This window comes from Hyalella azteca, unplaced genomic scaffold, assembly GCF_000764305.2.
Source record: "Hyalella azteca isolate HAZT.00-mixed unplaced genomic scaffold, Hazt_2.0.2 contig10647, whole genome shotgun sequence".
Lineage (NCBI taxonomy): Eukaryota > Metazoa > Arthropoda > Malacostraca > Amphipoda > Hyalellidae > Hyalella > Hyalella azteca.
The window spans coordinates 59,815-77,159 of NW_025940677.1; the positions used below are offsets into that span (position 1 = coordinate 59,815).

The 17,345-nt window shown below is 46.2% G+C and overlaps 1 protein-coding gene across 1 annotated transcript in view; it reads left to right on the forward strand.

The window, feature by feature from the left end:
- The window catches only part of LOC108673916 (voltage-dependent calcium channel subunit alpha-2/delta-2), a 29,747-nt gene extending 15,715 nt beyond the window's left edge, over window positions 1-14,032 (forward strand). The window contains exons 14-26 of the mRNA XM_047882521.1: window positions 264-431; window positions 706-762; window positions 985-1,124; window positions 1,393-1,505; window positions 3,929-4,220; window positions 4,467-4,627; window positions 4,886-5,052; window positions 7,483-7,587; window positions 8,535-8,689; window positions 9,262-9,430; window positions 10,629-10,722; window positions 11,268-11,509; window positions 11,687-14,032. Coding sequence (XP_047738477.1) covers window positions 264-431; window positions 706-762; window positions 985-1,124; window positions 1,393-1,505; window positions 3,929-4,220; window positions 4,467-4,627; window positions 4,886-5,052; window positions 7,483-7,587; window positions 8,535-8,689; window positions 9,262-9,430; window positions 10,629-10,722; window positions 11,268-11,509; window positions 11,687-11,791 — 1,968 coding nt within the window. The 3' untranslated portion in view covers window positions 11,792-14,032. The remainder of the gene's footprint in view (window positions 1-263; window positions 432-705; window positions 763-984; window positions 1,125-1,392; window positions 1,506-3,928; window positions 4,221-4,466; window positions 4,628-4,885; window positions 5,053-7,482; window positions 7,588-8,534; window positions 8,690-9,261; window positions 9,431-10,628; window positions 10,723-11,267; window positions 11,510-11,686) is intronic.
- The last annotated feature ends 3,313 nt before the right edge of the window (window positions 14,033-17,345 follow it).

Below are 17,345 nucleotides of genomic sequence, written 5' to 3' on the forward strand. Positions count from 1 at the left end.
AACAATATAATGGAGTAAACAATATAATGGAGTAAACAATATAATGGAGTCAACAATATAATGGAGTCAACAATATAATGGAGTAAACAATATAATGGAGTCAACAATATAATGGAGTAAACAATATAATGGAGTCAACAATATAATGGAGTCAAGAATATAATGGAGTCAACAATATAATGGAGTCAACAATATAATGGAGTCAACAATATAATAGTCAGCAATATAATGGACTAAACAATATAATGGAGTGCCCCCATTAGCCGGAGGGGGCGCTGCTGGGGGTGGCGGGGGTGGACGTGCCCGTGGGGGAGCTGGACGCGGCGACCTTCACGGAGGCGCTGGGCATCTGCGGGTACTTCTTCCTGGGTACCACCAACGGGTACCTCTCCCTGCACCCCCGCCTCCGGGGGCACCACCTCTACCTCCAGGTACTGACGCGTGGTACCGGCATGGTACCGGCATGGTACCGTCAAGGTGCTGTCATGGTACCAGCATGTTACCACATCTTTTTCAAATATTTTTCGAAAGTGTGAATTTAATCGGAGAATATCAAAAAAATTGAAAGCAACTTTACAAGTGCAAATTTTAATGTTAATTAAATAAGTGCAGTGACGTGCTTATATAATATTTATTAACTTATTTATTATTTATTGAGATATTAGGTTGTTCATTGAATTAACAGTTGCCACCTCCCCCCCCCAGGACCCCCCACACCGCGATCTCCTCGAGGTCGAGTGGCCCAACCACGGCCTGGAGAAGGTACGACATCGTAGCGCTTTTACGACATACTAGCGCTCAGTTTACGACATACTAGCGCTCAGCTATGTGTACCACTCACCACTAACGCGTACCACTCACCACTCCCTCGTACCACTCACCACTCCCTCGTACCACTCACCACTCCCTCGTACCACTCACCACTCCCTCGTACCACTCACCACTCCCTCGTACCACTCAACACTCCTTGGTACCAATCGCCAGGTTCAGCGCATGATGGTGAAGCGCAAGGAGAAGCATGCGATGGTACCACACGAGTACCAGCAGACGGACGCGCGTCACGTGATGGTGGTACCTGCTAACTTCACCTACTGGCTGGTACCTGTCAATGGTACCTCGCACAGGTAAGTGGTAGTAAGATTGGTACCTCTGAGTAACGTGGTTTGTGATGTCCTTGATAATGATGATACCATTATTACCATGACATATACTGTACTAGGTATCATTACCATTACCCGTACCATGCTAGGTATCATTACCATTACCCGTACCATGCTAGGTATCATTACCATTACCCGTACCATGCTAGGTATCATTACAAGTACCATGCTAGGTATCACTACCTGTACCATGCTAGGCACCATTACAAGTACCATCATTCTCATGGTGCAGCCTCGGTATGGTGATCCGCAACAACGGCCCCCGCCACATCAGCGTCCCCCCTTCCCCCGCACCCGGCTTCACCTTCCACCTCCCCACCACCGCCGTCCCCTCCTGGCTGCTGCGTGAGTATCTGTGACGACCCCAACACCTGGGGCTTGTCTTTCCAAGGACCCCAACCCCTGGGGGCTAGTCACGGGGGCGAAACCGCACGCCCCCGTGACTATTGAATTAACCCTGGAGCTAAAGCCCACCTTCGGCATGCAATATATTTTGTGACTTTGGCACCTACACTGTTAAAAAAAAACGTAAAAAACGGTCTTACCGGTGTTATAGTGACCGGTCGCTCCGTGAAAATAAACCGTTTTGCCGTTTTTGTCAGATGTTGTACGGTTTTCTATTGTTAAATTGGAACAAAACCGCCACATGGTGTTCTTTTCACGTGCCGGACGGCCACTGAAACGCCGGTTATTCTGTTTAACGACGATTTTTCGAACAGTGTATGAAGTTGTGTTTCATTGGCACTTCTCACCCATGCAACTCGAAATCAGCAATGAGTGAAATTAAAAGCTACTACTCCTAATAAACTTCGGTCGTCATGCCGTACTTCGCTGAATTTAACTCCATACCTTTTACTTCTTGCACATGCCGTAAGTTTTAGGGTACGAAGACCGCGCTCGATTCCCTTAAATGTGGCTGGAAACTCGCTCAATGCAGTCGAGTCTTCATGGATGTGTAACCCTAGCACCCAGGCTCTGCCTCCACACTTGTTCCGACTCTCCACCTTGCTGCAGACAATGACCGGCCCTGTCTAATGACAGGGCCTAACCGGAGGTTAAGTCCGGTTAGGATTTTTTAGGTGGAGGGTCGAGGCAAGTGAGGAGGTAGGGCGGACATACTAGGGCTTCATGTCTATAAGGACGGGACGGGCTTAAGCAGTGATTGTGTCCAGAACGTTCTATGACATTGGGTGTTCTTTTTCTAAAGCCGTGAATGGGGCTTGGCTGCAAGGAATAGAGTATGTTATAATATCGAGGAAAAGGCCACGGCCGTTTTCTTAGCGGGGTGCTTCTCTAGATCTCGCTGGTTCAATTCCACGAAAGAAAATTGTATATTCCTGCACATCATCACACAGGCTATTTCCAGTGCTCACATAGACGTTATCTTAGGCTTCATCTTCATCGGACGAAACGTTAGGATCGCCTTTAAATCCACCAGAGCAGCTGCATACAAAGTGTTCCTTCACCCCATACTGGGTGGACCCTATACTGGGGTCCACCCATGCAGCAGCCTCTAGGATCCTCATCCTGCAGAAGATAGTGCATCTCTTGAAAAATTGCAACGTATATGGAGCAGCACGGTGGGTCTCGCATCGTTTCCGTAAGGCATCCAGTGTAGAGAACTTGCTTCGTGACCGGGATGACTCATGGTTGAACTAGTATTATAAGGTTGACCCATCAGAAGCCCATTTTTGCGGTTGTAGTTAGTTGTTCGCATGTGACGTCACTGATCTCAGTGACGTCACGGGCATTAACCAATCACCTAAATGCGATCAAACCAGTCAGCCAATCAGGCATGGGAATGACGGGTTTGTTTACGTTTCTTGATCTACGTGACGTAACAGGAAAGCTGAACTGAAAGACGTAACTTATCGTGGGTCAACCTTATATAGTTCAACCATGGGGATGGCCAATGTTGCGATACAAGCGAAGGCGATCTAGGCCCCCTTGCTTTACAAGGTACACAACAACTTTGTCAACATCATCCACCTCCACGCCATCAACTGCTCCATTCAGAATAAAAAAAATTCTGAAAATTTATATAGAATACAATAATAACTTTAAAAAGTGTAGCGGATTCACACGCATCCACATCTTTTTAAATCGGATGGCCCTCAAATTTCAATAAACCGCCGCTACAATTTGCCCCAGCTTCCATGATATGCATTCTAAATTTTAATTCATTCGTAATATATTTCATTTGAATGATTTTCGTTAAACCTTGTGTCAAAAAATTTTCAGAGAGTTGAAAATCTTATTAATAATAAATAATTTTCCGAATGTTAACTAGCATGCGGTGCTGGTCAATAACATCAAAAACGGTTATTTCTTCATGAATTAATAAGCTATTCCTGCCTGAATTTTGTTCATCCCTCATTCATTAATACAGTTGTGCACGGTGCGCATCAGCGTACGTCGGAATGACGTCGTATAATTTCTACAAAGTGGTTTTCGAATACCAGAGCCAACTTTGGTTCCTCGGATTGATAGATTTTGGAATCGCTGTATATTTTTTAACTGAAACCTTGCGCAGTTCTTATGCACCTCCAAATGTTAATCGATCGGTTTTAATCCCTTTTATTCTGCTATAGTTTTTGTGTAAATTTGGCATTCACTTCGATTGTACTTGGTTCCATTCATTAGAAAATTTTGTTGAACTGATAATGGTCACCGAAATATCTCCGATGCAGATATGGTGAATTTGCTTGCCATTTTCTCTGCATTCAAATTCTTACTTGAGATAATAATGTTTTCCTGATGCTACGCAGCCACGGTTGCAGCTGCCACGCCACAATCAACTGCTACATCAGATGCACCCGGTCCATCTGGTGCCTCTGGTCCAGCTGGTGCACCTGGCCCAGCTGATGCATCTGGTGCACCAAATGCATCTGGTCCAGCTGAAGCACCTGGTCCAGCTGCCGCCCAGCTGCCAGGTCTAGTCTGGGCCAGCCGGTACACTGAGCCGCTGGTGCGGTTGTGGAGCAATGACGCGGCCTCCACCGCGGTTGACCTGCGGGTTATCTTCACCCGCTTCGGCTTGACCCGCTACGTCGCTACTGGGTAAAGTAACCGCATTTCCCTGCACCGCAACCACATTTCACTTCACCATCTCACTTCATTCATCTGTTGATGAATTTATTCCGGTCATTTTCGCGCCAATTCCTTCATTTTCGTCATGGAAAAAAGAAGCAATAATTCAGCATTAAAATATTCCAGTTAATATCTGACCTGCATCTTCATTCCCCGCCTCCATTATCATTACTCTCCATTTTCCCCCCCTCCCTCATCATCCCCCGTCCCCCCCAGGAGTGGGGGGCAGTTCCCCACGTGGCTGGAGTCGTGGCTAGACCCCCGGCACAACCCCAGCCTCAAACGCGCCGAGTTCGGGGAGGAGTTGAGCGTCTTCCCCACACCGGGGGGCGCCCTCGTCACGCTCCCCATCACGCACAAGGGGCTCGTCACCGCCAGTGGGTAGTGGGGAGAGGGAGGTGGGGAAGGGTGGGGAAGGATGGGTGAGTGAATGGGGGAAATTTGGGTGGGTGATGGGGGTGGGGATAGGGAAAGGTGGGAGGTGAGTGATGGGGAGAGAGCATGGGGAAGGGTGGGTGGGTGATGGGAAATGAGGATGGGGGCGACGTGGGCACGTGCTACGGGCTGCCTCACGTACCTAACTAAGCACGCGTACATCTCGTGCCCTAACTACGTTCCTCATACCTCACGTGCAGCTGTCGGGATGCACGTGACACGTGCAGCGCTACGTGCGGCGGTCGCGTCACACCTCACACGTGACCGGGCCCCACGTGACCGTGCCCCACGTGATGACGCCATACCGCACGTAGCTTCCCTCCTCATCGACGATGGCGGCTTCGTCATCACGTCGCAGATCAAGCAGGTACGTGGGCACGAGGTTCTGGGGTACGTGAGCACGAGGTTCTGGGGTACGTGGGCACGAGGTTCTGGGGCACGTGAGCACGAGGTTCTGGGGTACGTGGGCACGAGGTTCTGGGGTACTTGGGCAAGAGATTCTGGGGTACGTGGGCAAGAGGTTCTGGGGTACGTGGACACGAGGTTCTGGGGTACGTGGGCAAGAGGTTCTGGGGTTCGTCGGCACGAGGTTCTGGGGTACGTGGGCACGAGGTTCTTGGGCACGTGGGCACGAGGTTCTGGGGTACGTGGGCGCGAGGTTCTAGGGCACGTGGGCACGAGGTTCTGGGGTACGTGTAAGGCGGTCATAAGGCTAGGCCTACATATCAAATATCTTGCAAAGCGCATAAATCATAATTAAATTATCCTGCTTAGGTTGATAGGATTAAGGCAAGGAAATTCATTCAGAATAATGCATTTAGTGAATATCCTACCCAAACTTAGAGTGAAAATCCAACCCCAATATACGCACGCACTCATCGTGAGTGACAAGCGCTCGATGTGTCGCGCAGTTTCCAGAAAAATCGAAATTTTGTAAATTGATATGAAATCTGGAAATTAAATCAGGGCAAGCGGAGGTTGTAGAGTGGAGTATGGATATTTGAATTTGATGAAAAAAAAAAGAGGTAAAATAGGACCCAACGTAATGTGCAGACCACGGCCCCCCTCGGTGTAAGGAATAGGAGTCCTACACGCGGTTAACTGGTCCTTATCTGAGCCCGAGACGCCCGCTTCACTCAGACCAATAAGTGACTTTTGTCCTAATATTGTCGCTTTTCGGTTTCGTGTCGGTTATCCAGAACCACTTGGACCCAGAAGAAAGACGTACTGTATCAGTACTACGTGGAGCACCTTTTGGACAATATTACCCCGTTCAGTACTCTGAGTGTCCACATAGGTTGGTCCCAGTCACTCTTGTCTTGTCTCCGTTCATTCAGAAAAATAAGGGAGACCTTGTCCGCACTTTTATGCACTTTTTGTCATTGCATGTGTGGGTCACCCTGGCCCAGTTTGGACCGGCATACAGGCGTGTTACACCCAAAGCCCCTGGCACGTTGGGGTTATGGAACCCAAAGCCCCTGGCACGTTGGGGTTATGGAACCCAAAGCCCCTGGCACGTTGGGTTTCTGGAACCCAAAGCCCCTGGCACGTTGGGGTTCTGGAACCCAAAGCCCCTGGCACGTTGGGGTTCTGGAACCCAAAGCCCCTGGCACGTTGGGGTTATGGAACCCAAAGCCCCTGGCACGTTGGGTTTCTGGAACCCAAAGCCCCTGGCACGTTGGGGTTATGGAACCCAAAGCAACCGTCACGTTGGGGTTCTGGAACCCAAAGCCCCTGGCACTTTGGGGTTCTGGAACCCAAAGCCCCTGGCGCGTTGGGGTTATGGAACCCAAAGCAACCGGCACGTTGGGGTTCTGGAATCCAAAGCCTCTGGCGCGTTGATGTTATGGAACCCAAAGCAACCGGCACGTTGGGGTTCTGGAACCCAAAGCCCCCGGCACTGGCACGTTGGGGTTCAAGAGAACGCGTGGAGTCGCCAGTGTTCGCGTTTATCCTGGTTGAAGAATAATGGGGCATGGACAGACTGATAAATTAAATAAGCTTATAGGTAGTAATTACCAGGAACCTAACAATTTCAAGATAAACGAATTACATATGGCGTCAAAATTTATCAGTATTCAATCTGAATCAAGTTTTAACTTATATATTTAAGCTCATCTGAAGAAGTTGTCCACACGACATCGAGGAATTTATAAAGGGAATTTGTTGATCGAACATCAATATGACAATACTATCGTGACACTCAATAAATAAATTGTACCTATAACTAAGTTAAATATACTTACATAATTTCGTAATAGATGAGTTTTGAGAGTTGACAAAGTGGCGTGAGCGACACGGACGCCTCAAGCTCACATTTTTTTAATTAGTTAAAGCAAATCGGCAAAAGCCATCATTAATAAATAATTTTTTATGTTCGTTATCCTTCAAGAAGTGTATAAGTTAATGGATTTTATAGTAACTCAATATCTAATGGTTTTACCTGAAGCATAACACGTGATCAGCATGTGGACATATTGCTCCACAATCGGCCTAATGTACAGAGAGAGATAGGCCTATACGGCCTCCCTCTGTATATATACAGTGTTGCTGCTGCCCACATCTGGGTAGTGCTGCTGCCCACATCTGGGTAGTGCTGCTGCCCACATCTGGGTAGTGCTGCTGCCCACATCTGGGTTGTGCTGCCCACATCTGGGTAGTGCTGCCCACATCTGGGTAGTGCTGCTCACGTCATGGTGATCTTAGCGTCACTTATGTCACTAGTAGTGCCACTAGTTACGCCTGGTCACTAGCATGGACCATGTCACTAGTGGCACTAGTTACCCCTGGTGTGCAGTTGGCCCCCGGGCAGTTCCTGGGGGCGGGGGCGGGGGGGCGCGTCCTCCTCGACCGTCTCGTCATGAGCAACGTCTACACGCACATCACCTACGTCGACTACCAGGTGATGTGTGGTGATGTGTGATGATGTGTGGTGATGTGTGGTGTGTGGTGATGTGTGGTGTGTGTTGATGTGTGGTGATTTGTGGTGTGTGGTGATGTGTGATGTGTGGTGATTTGTTGTGGTGACGTGTGGTGATGTGTGGTGTGTGGTGATGTGTGATGTGTGGTGATGTGTGGTGTGTGGTGATGTGTGGTGACGTGTGGGAATGTGTGGTGATGTGTGATGTGTGGTGATGTGTGATGTGATGTGATGTGTGATATGATGTGTGTGGTGATGTGTGATGCGTGGTGATGTGTGATGTGTGGTGTGTGGTGATGTGTAGTGTGTGGTGATGTGTGATGTGTGGTGATGTGTAGTGTGTGGTGATGTGTGATGTGTGGTGCGTGGTGATGTGTGGTGATGTGTGGTGCGTGGTGATGTGTGGTGATGTGTGATGTGTGGTGATGTGTAGTGTGTGGTGATGTGTGATGCGTGGTGATGTGTGATGTGTGGTGCGTGGTGATGTGTGATGTGTGGTGCGTGGTGATGTGTGGTGATGTGTGATGCGTGGTGATGTGTGATGTGTGACCTTATGATGAGTTCAGGACGTCGTAGTCCCCGGTCACGCTGATTGGCCGTGTTCGACGTCCTCCGTCTCCGAGTCGTCGTCGGATGTGACGTTGGACGTGTTCCGTCTATTAGCCCTCATTTGGGCCACCTGATGCAAGATGGTGATGTTTGGTAACGTGTGGTGATGTGTCATGACGTATGGTGAAAAATTTTAACTTCCAATATTATTTTATATAAAAAATATCCTTATAAATAATTGTATAAGGTTTAATCTAAATTTACCAAGAATTTAATTTGTGTATCGCATTTCTGTTGCTCTCTTTCTCATGCTAATGAATGATTTTAGGCTTCACAGTTAATTACTTCGTTGCTATCATTACAATTATCATCCCCCCCAGGCGGTGTGTGGACCCCCTCCTCCCCCGCCCCCCGTGGTGGTGAGTGCAGGAGGGGGCCTGCGCCCGCCCCTCCCCACCCCCTCCATAGGCCTCCTCCTCTCCAGCACCTCCGACCTGCTGGCCTACCTCAGCCACGCCTACTACAGCCTGCTCGCGTGAGCCTACACTTGCACCTATACGTGCACTTACACGTGCCTACGTGATTTACATGTGTCTATGAGCATCTACAAGATGTGTGGGTGATGTGGTGTGAGGTGATGTGGTGTGAGGGTGATGTGGTGTGAGGTGATGTGGTGTGAGGGTAATGTGGTGTGAGGGTGATGTGGTGTGAGGTGATGTGGTGTGAGGTGGTGTGGTGTAAGTGTGATGTAGGATTGGGTGATGTGGTGTGAGGTGATGTGGTGTGAGGGTGATGTGGTGTGAGAGTGATGTGGTGTGAGGTGATGTGGTGTAACTGTGATGTAGGATTGGGTGGTGTGGTGTGAGGGTGATGTGGTGTCAGGGTGATGTGGTGTGAGGTGATGTGGTGTAAGGTTGATGTAGGATTGGGTGGTGTGGTGTGTGGGTGATGTGGCGTGAGGGTGACGTGGTGTGAGGGTGATGTGGTGTAAGAGTGATATGGCGTGAGGGTGATATGGTGTAAGATTGATGTGGTGCACATGTAAACACCACATCACCGTGCGCGTTCACGCCAACCTCTCATTTCTTCCTTGATTTCCCCCATCAGGCTGTTGCTGGGGGTGTGGGCTCCCGTAGCCTCCCCCCTCACGGAGTTCGGCTTCACTCCCTACACTTCGGGGAACCGCAAGCTTTGCGCCCTGCAGCGCGTCCTCTACACTTGGGGCAGCAACACGACCGCCATCGTGCACGACAACTGCAGCAACGACCGCGGCGAGGTAACCACGCCCCTTGTGCCACACGCGTCTGCCAGAAGCGCGACACTTGCCAGTGATGCACCTGCCAGACGCACGACACTTGCCAGTGATGCGTCTGCCAGAAGCGCGATACTTGCCAGTGATGCGCCTGCCAGACGCACGACATTTGCCAGTGATGCATCTGCCAGACGCACGACACTTGTCAGTGATGCACCTGCCAGACGCACGACACTTGCCAGTGATGCACCTGCCAGACGCACGACACTTGCCAGTGATGCGTCTGCCAGACATGCGACACTTGCCTTCACGCGCCTGCCAGACGCACGACACTATCACACGCCTGCCAGACGCGCGACACTTGCTAGTGATCGCCTGCCAGACGCACGACACTTGCCAGTGATGCGCCTGCCAGACGCACGACACTTGCCTTCAAACGCGCGACACTTGCTAGTGATCGCCTGCCAGACGCACGAAGCTTGCCAGTGATGCGCCTGCCAGACGCACGACACTTGCTAGTGATCGCCTGCCAGACGCACGAAACTTGCCAGTGATGCGCCTGCCAGACGCACGACACTTGCCTTCACGCGCCTGCCAGACGCACGGCACTTGCCAGTGATGCGCCTGCCAGACGCACGATAATTGCCAGTGATGCGTCTGCCAGAAGCGCGACACTTGCCTTTACGCGCCTGCCAGACGCACGACACTTGCCAGCGATGTGCCTGCCAGACGCACGACACTTGCCAGTGATGCACCTGCCAGACGCGCGACACTTGCCAGTGATGCGCCTGCCAGACGCGTAACGTATTCTGGTGCCGACACTTTTCAGAAACACGTACACTCTTGAACAATTACAACTTTCATATATCTACCGCCACTACTTACCGTGCTCCTGGCCTCGTGTATAGGCACTACTGGCCACGGTAGGACACAGAAACCCTTAATACTAGGCAAGCATGACTATAATTAATTGCTTTTAGAATTCAAAAGTTATACTGGCCGCCACTATTGAACAAACATCTTTACTGACACTCTTCAGTGACTCTTATACTATAACTGATACGGTATTATATTTTTCTGAGCTCATCGTTTGTTACTTAACGCATACTTTTGTACTTCACTCACAAGTTAGTTGTTTTCTCCCACGATTTCAATAACGAAATGATTGAAAAACTATAGAATTGGTGATGAAGTGTGATGATGACCACCACATATGTTGCAGATCCTCGCTAGCCGCATTGCCGAGAGCAACATGTTGCTGGTGCAACTCAGCGGCTGTATTGTGGAGCGTTCCCTCGCCACACACGCCACACACGGTATGTGTAATGTGTAGTCTCCCTCGCCACACACGGTATGTGTAATGTGTAGTCTCCCTCGCCACACACGGTATGTGTAATGTGTAGTCTCCCTCGCCACACACGGTATGTGNTCTAGATGTGTATAAGAGACGTGTGTAGTCTCCCTCGCCACACACGGGATGTGTAGTGTGTAGTCTCCCTCGCCACACACGGGATGTATAGTGTGTAGTCTCCCTCGCCACACACGGTATGTATAGTGTGTAGTCTCCCTCGCCACACACGGTATGTGTAGTGTGTAGTTTCAAAGTATGAACGTTCGCTGTGTATCTCCGTGAGTGGAGCACGCAATATATACTCACACTGTGTGATGTCACGCAATGTACACTCATTATCTTATGTCACAAGTATACATGTGTTCATATCTTATGTCACGAGTATCCAGGTATCACTATCCTGTGTCGTGTTTGACAAATCCCTACAAAGAACGAAATTAATAACTAATAAAATAATAAGTTTGTAACAAAACTTGCATGTAACGCTATCAACTCAATCCTTTATTGAAGGGTTCGACCCCATCTCGAACACAACCCTGGTGGACTCGAGCGGTAATTTCGCAGAAGAAGGCGCCCTTCCTTCAGACGACGAGGAGGTGGAGGACGAGGAGGAGAAGGACGAGGAGCTGACGTTCAACGCGTCTTTTGAGGCCAACAACGTCATGTACCTCCCGCGCGACGCCGTGGAAGTCAAACGTAGCTGCTGCAAAGTGCGCTACGTCAGGCAGCGCGGTGCCTCCTGCACCCCCGACGTGAGTGTGGGACTGTGGGTGGGGGTGAGGTGCGCTACGTCAGGCAGCGCGGTGCCTCCTGCACCCCCGACGTGAGTGGGGGTGGGGGTGAGGTGCGATGTATGGCTGTTAGTAGATAACCGTCTTGTCTTAAGCTGCCTTCTGCATTATCTATTATTTTTATCTTCTCCCCCTCAGGAGCCGACGCCGACGTGCAACGGCGGGGGACCAGCGGGCAGGGTAACCCACCTAGTGGCTTCACTAGTGACGTTCTTACTAGCTGCCCACCTAGCGCGCTACTAGGTGGTGTTTCTATGAAGTCTACTTTCCTTCTAGTACTCGATTGGTAGTCAAGGTTCCCTATATTTTCCTGGTCTTACTAGAGACGATTGTAATATTCATTAAACTTAGGATGATTTAAACAGTGGAAAATGTTGTTGCTAGTATCCACTGATATTCCCCTACTCTAGTATCCGTATACATTTTCCTAGTGGACTTTTTGTGACACCTTGGAATTTTCCTATGCGTCGGCGACTCTTCCTAAAACTCCTACAGGCCCCTTCTAGATTGATCCCTGAAAATTTACTAGAGAAAATCTAGCACGCCTTTAGTATAATTTCCAGAACCCTATTAGTTTGTACCAAGTACATTGCTAGTGAAATATCTCAGACCTCTCTAGTGCACTATCCGGGACTATGTAAGTTGGACACCTCACACCTAGTACCTAACTAGTGAAATTTGTAGGACTCTTCCAGTTGACTACCTAGGAATCTTCCAGTAGACTATCTAGGAATTGTAATAGATTATCTAGGACAAAATCTAGGCCGCTATTGACGATTCCGTTGCATTCACATAGCGCCACTCGATCCTAGATGTATGACCTAGGAAACTCCTAGCATCTCTAGTTGCTTGAGGGGGAATAGCTAGTTTTAGGGTCCACCTGGCAATGTGCCGTCAGAGGATAACTGAGCTTACCTAGTCATACGGCTAGCAGTGCTGCCTCACTAGTATTTTCCTAGTCATACGGCTAGCAGTGCTGCCTCGCTAGTCACTAGTATTTTCCTAGTTTTGCGGCTTCAGTACTGCCTCACTAGTATTTTCCTAGTCGTGCATCAACTACACGTCGCGGGGTTGAAAGTACCTTGCGTAGGAGAATGTGAGTACCGGGAGGGTACGTGAGTACCGGGAGGGTACGTGAGTACTGGGAGAGTGTGAGTACCGGGAGGATGTGAGTACCGGGAGGATATGAGTACCGGGAGGGTGTGAGTACCGGGAGGGTGTGAGTACCGGGAGAGTGTGAGTACCGTGAACCTGTCGTGCGTCGTGAGAACGGGGCACATTTCTCCTCATTATAATCCCCTTTTAAATGTCACCGTTTTATGCCTACAAATGTTACATCATTATCACATTATAGTGTGATACTGAACATATTTCTATATTTAAGGGTAGAGAAGTTTGTCACTGTAGGGGTTGAATGGTTATGGCCCTGTCACTATATAAGTTGTGTTATTCTGTCCATATATTATATTCTGTCAACATGAGGGTTGATATGATATATAGTTTCTCTCAACTTAAGGTATAGTTTGTCCCAACATGAGGGTCGATATTGTTGCGTTTCCTCATTCTTCCACTCGCTGTCTTGCTCTAGTCATTCATGTACAATAATTAAAGTTCGTTGTTGTATTATTCTGTTATATATATCAGTTATATTATTATTTATACAACTTTTAACTAGTCATGTATTTAGTCGTATGAGTTTAGTCACTTACAATGCTGATTCTTTAGTCAATGTAAAGTGTCATGTTTACAATAGATAATAAATTGTGGAGTTTCTCTCTATTATCTGAATTATACGTAACCACATGAGTCGTGCCTAGCTAGGACGTACCTAGTGAGGTCGCGTCTAAGGTTTCTTCTCATTAGTTTCTTCTCATTAGTTTCTTCTCATTAGCTTATTCTGGGCAGATTATCCCGCAGTCCGACAATTGTGCGGTCTGTTACGATGTCCGGTGTGCATTGCTAATAGTGAATAGATTACATACAAAATTATTAACCAAGTTTGGTGAGCAAAGCTCCAGAATCAATGAGTGAAGAATTTTATGTTACTATAAAGTCCAAGTTTTTGTTTTGTTCTTAAATACAAAATATTAGTAAGAAAGAGAGCTAAGATTTGGCCGCATAAGTGTTGCGTCGTAGGCTGGCGGCAGGAGAAAGTGATCAGAACTTTTTGGACGAGACCAAAGCCTATAATTATCAAGGTTGTTATAGCTTATGATGTGAATATTATAGCTTCAATTATATAATTTATGTCGTCAGAATACAAATATTTACAGAATTATAGATTTAATAAAGGAATGTACAGAATTATTATTTCATTGTTACTTATGCTTGACTTCTTGACGAATCTTGATATTACAGTTTGGGCAAAGCATTAATGGAACACGAATTATGATTTTGAAATTCAGTTTGCTCATTTTTGTGCTATTTCTTTGTTTAAAAAACGGTGAATTCCGCCCCAATGTGAAAAATAAAGGTGTTTATATTAGTAAAACATCGTTTTCTTTTCATTGGAGAAAGAAAATGTTATTCGATGGCAAACCCGAAGAAACTGAAAAAATTTCCATGCCTAATGAAACTTCAAAGGTAAACTTGACTTTCCAAATTATTAGCCAGTAACAAACTACCAACCACTAGAGATAAATCATCAACTAAGAACTTATCAGTCACTAAGAAACCAACACCCACGAATAAATTACAATATTATGAGCCACTGGGAAACTATCAGAAGCAGAGTAAATAGAAGTAAGATTAGAGAATATTTTGTAATTCAAGAATGGTGAACTGATGCTTGATTCCGAAGAGGCTAATGTCAAGCTTTTATTTCTCAATATTATGTTTCAATTTCATTCTCTCTCATTTTAACATTATCATAAGCTGGTGAACTAGAAACTTATAACGATAATTAATTTGCGCTATATGGGTGTTGGTGTTGGGAAAGCAATCAACAGTGCCTGTCGAAAATTCACTATCATGCTTATTTAGGACAGCACACTGCGCAGCACTGCTTGTTATGTTCTAGCATGACACTGCGCAGCACTACATGTACTAGCATGACACTGCGCAGCACTGCTTGTTATGTTATAGCATGACACTGCGCAGCACTGCGTGTTATGTACTAGCATGACACTGCGCAGCACTACATGGCATGTACTAGCGTGACACTGCGCAGCACTGCTTGTTATGTTCTAGCATGACACTGCGCAACACTGCTTGTTATGTTCTAGCATGACACTGCGCAACACTCCTTATAATGTTGTTTTTACCAACAAAATGTGAAGCAGTTTTTACCGTTCACATAAAGTATTTTCAGCAACGCTCACGACAAGCTTTTTCAAAACCAAATAATGTATTACGCGTTGGAAAATTCCCGTTTTCACCTAAAAAAATATATTCTATTCCTAGTGGCAAGACTAAAACACTTTTTAGTATTCGCTAAGATTCATGCGTAACTTATGCAAGAATTATGCGTAATCAGAAGTCCATATAGTAGAATAACGTAGCTGTACAAACCAGCTCAGGTAAAGACCCTGAGTGATTTAGATCTACTCCTCTACAGCTCGTAAACAAACTGATCTTTTCTTTGTTTGCCATTCGCCCTGAAATGTTTTCGTTGACAAGAAGGCGCAGTTTTATGCTCTGGATTCTGGAAAAATCTCGACGGAGGCTTTCCATTTTATGCTGAGAGAAAAAGGTGAAGGTGAAAAAAATTGAATAAAAAAGGTGAATGAGAGAAAAAGGTGAAGTGAGTCTGGTGGACCCACTTGGACGAGTCAACCGCGTACAAATTTTTACATTTATTTTTACCTATTTTACATTGCATTGTTTTACTTACTTGCCTATTTGTAGGTCATACTGATCTATTACTAAAACTAAAGCGAAAACTAAATTTCAGGTATGAGTTCTATCCAAAACTTGAACTAAAGACCATGAACATTCTTCATTTTTAGCGCATTTTCTCATTTATGGATAAAATGCCATATTGTACTCGTCATGTCCGTCCGTCTGTCCGTCCGTCCGTGACTTCACGTTGTCGTCGACGAGAAACTGCGCTCTCTGTCACTCACTGCAGTTAGTACTGAGTTATATTTTTTACCCTTTACCTCAGCATTTTTTTTTTAATTGAGGATTGATGAGTGATGAGTGACCACCTTCCTCACGGGCCCATTGCCGGGCCCATTACCTGCCTCACGGGCCCATTGCCGGGCCCATTACCTGCCTCACGGGCCCATTGCCGGGCCCATTACCTGTCTCACGGGCCCATTGCCGGGCCCATTTCAGCGTTCCTCACGCTAATCCCTCTTTATGTTTCGTGACGAATCTGTCGCAAATGTTACGAATGTGAGATTAGTGAAACGAATGTAGGAATTCAGTCCTGAATGCGCAAAGGACGAAAATAGATGAACCTTCACGAATATCCATGAAAGGTTAACGAAAGTATGAATTGCGTTACGAGTGTATGAACTTGCAACAAAAGTATATGACTACAAATAAATATATCAATAACTATATTTTGTACGACTATATAAATAGCGCAACGAATGTACGACTACAATAACTGAATATGGAAATGCATCTCGAGAATATGAATGCCGTGACAAGAGTGCAGATGGCACTGCTAGTGTTCAAACATTTTGTGAACCATAGAGGAAGAAAAAGATTAAATAGTCTAGAAGTAATTTTTGATATCATATTAATTTCTGCTATCAAGTTCATATTCGTTAGGGTTTACTCGTACATTTTACCTTCGTATAGTGTGAATTCAAATCTGTTAACTTCTGAAAATAAATTGTGCAAAAAGATTGAAATTTATTTTATTTTTTGTAACAAAAGTTTCATGAATATTTAATCACATTCGCCACTTCACTTCAGTTGATGGCATGAATAGAAAGCTTTTTCCACCGCCCCTCAGCCCTGCGGTGTGGCTTGGCAAACAACAAATGATAAAGTGAGGACAGATAAATATTTGAGAGCTAGCTTTTGGTTTCATTAGATTTATTTGCACTGTAAATAATATTTACAGTACAAACTTACTTATTTACAGTTATTATCATTTATTTCTACTGTAAATAGGACGAGGATTGATAAAAGACTAATGATGCGCATAAGACAAATTTATTATACTCATCTCTATCACTTGAGTCAGTATTTAATTTTCTCTCTTTTCAATTTTTTCTTTCTTTTTTAATTAATTGAATTTAAACTTTAACTGCAACTTTCTTTTCAATCCTAAACACTATAAGCCTATTATTTACTCTGGAATTTCGTTTGAAATTTCGAATTGAAATAAATAAGCTGGGGGGCCTTGCGTACAGAAGATTGTTAGCGTGAACCGAGCGTCCTGCAACTGTCCACCCGCAAGCCCAGAATTATCATGAGTCTGGAGTCGGTGGTCTCGAGAGTCTTCCATTTCCATTAGAAGATTGAAAAATTCTTTGACCCTCAATCAAAGGATATAATGATTACTTTCAAAGAGTCACTCATTTTCTCGTTATTACTGTTTCAGAAGTCGTCATTGTGCTGTACAGAAGTCGTCTGTTTCAGAAGTCGTCATTGTGCTATACAGAAGTCGTCTGTTTCAGAAGTCGTCATTGTGCTATACAGAAGTCGTCTGTTTCAGAAGTCGTCATTGTGCTATACAGAAGTCGTCTGTTTCAGAAGTCTTCATTGTGCTGTACAGAAGTCGTCTGTTTCAGAAGTCGTCATCGTGCTATACAGAAGTCGTCTGTTTCAGAAGTCGTTGTGCTATACCGCACCCGTTCTTCAACGGGTGCATGTTGAAGGGCGAAGATTTAGGTAC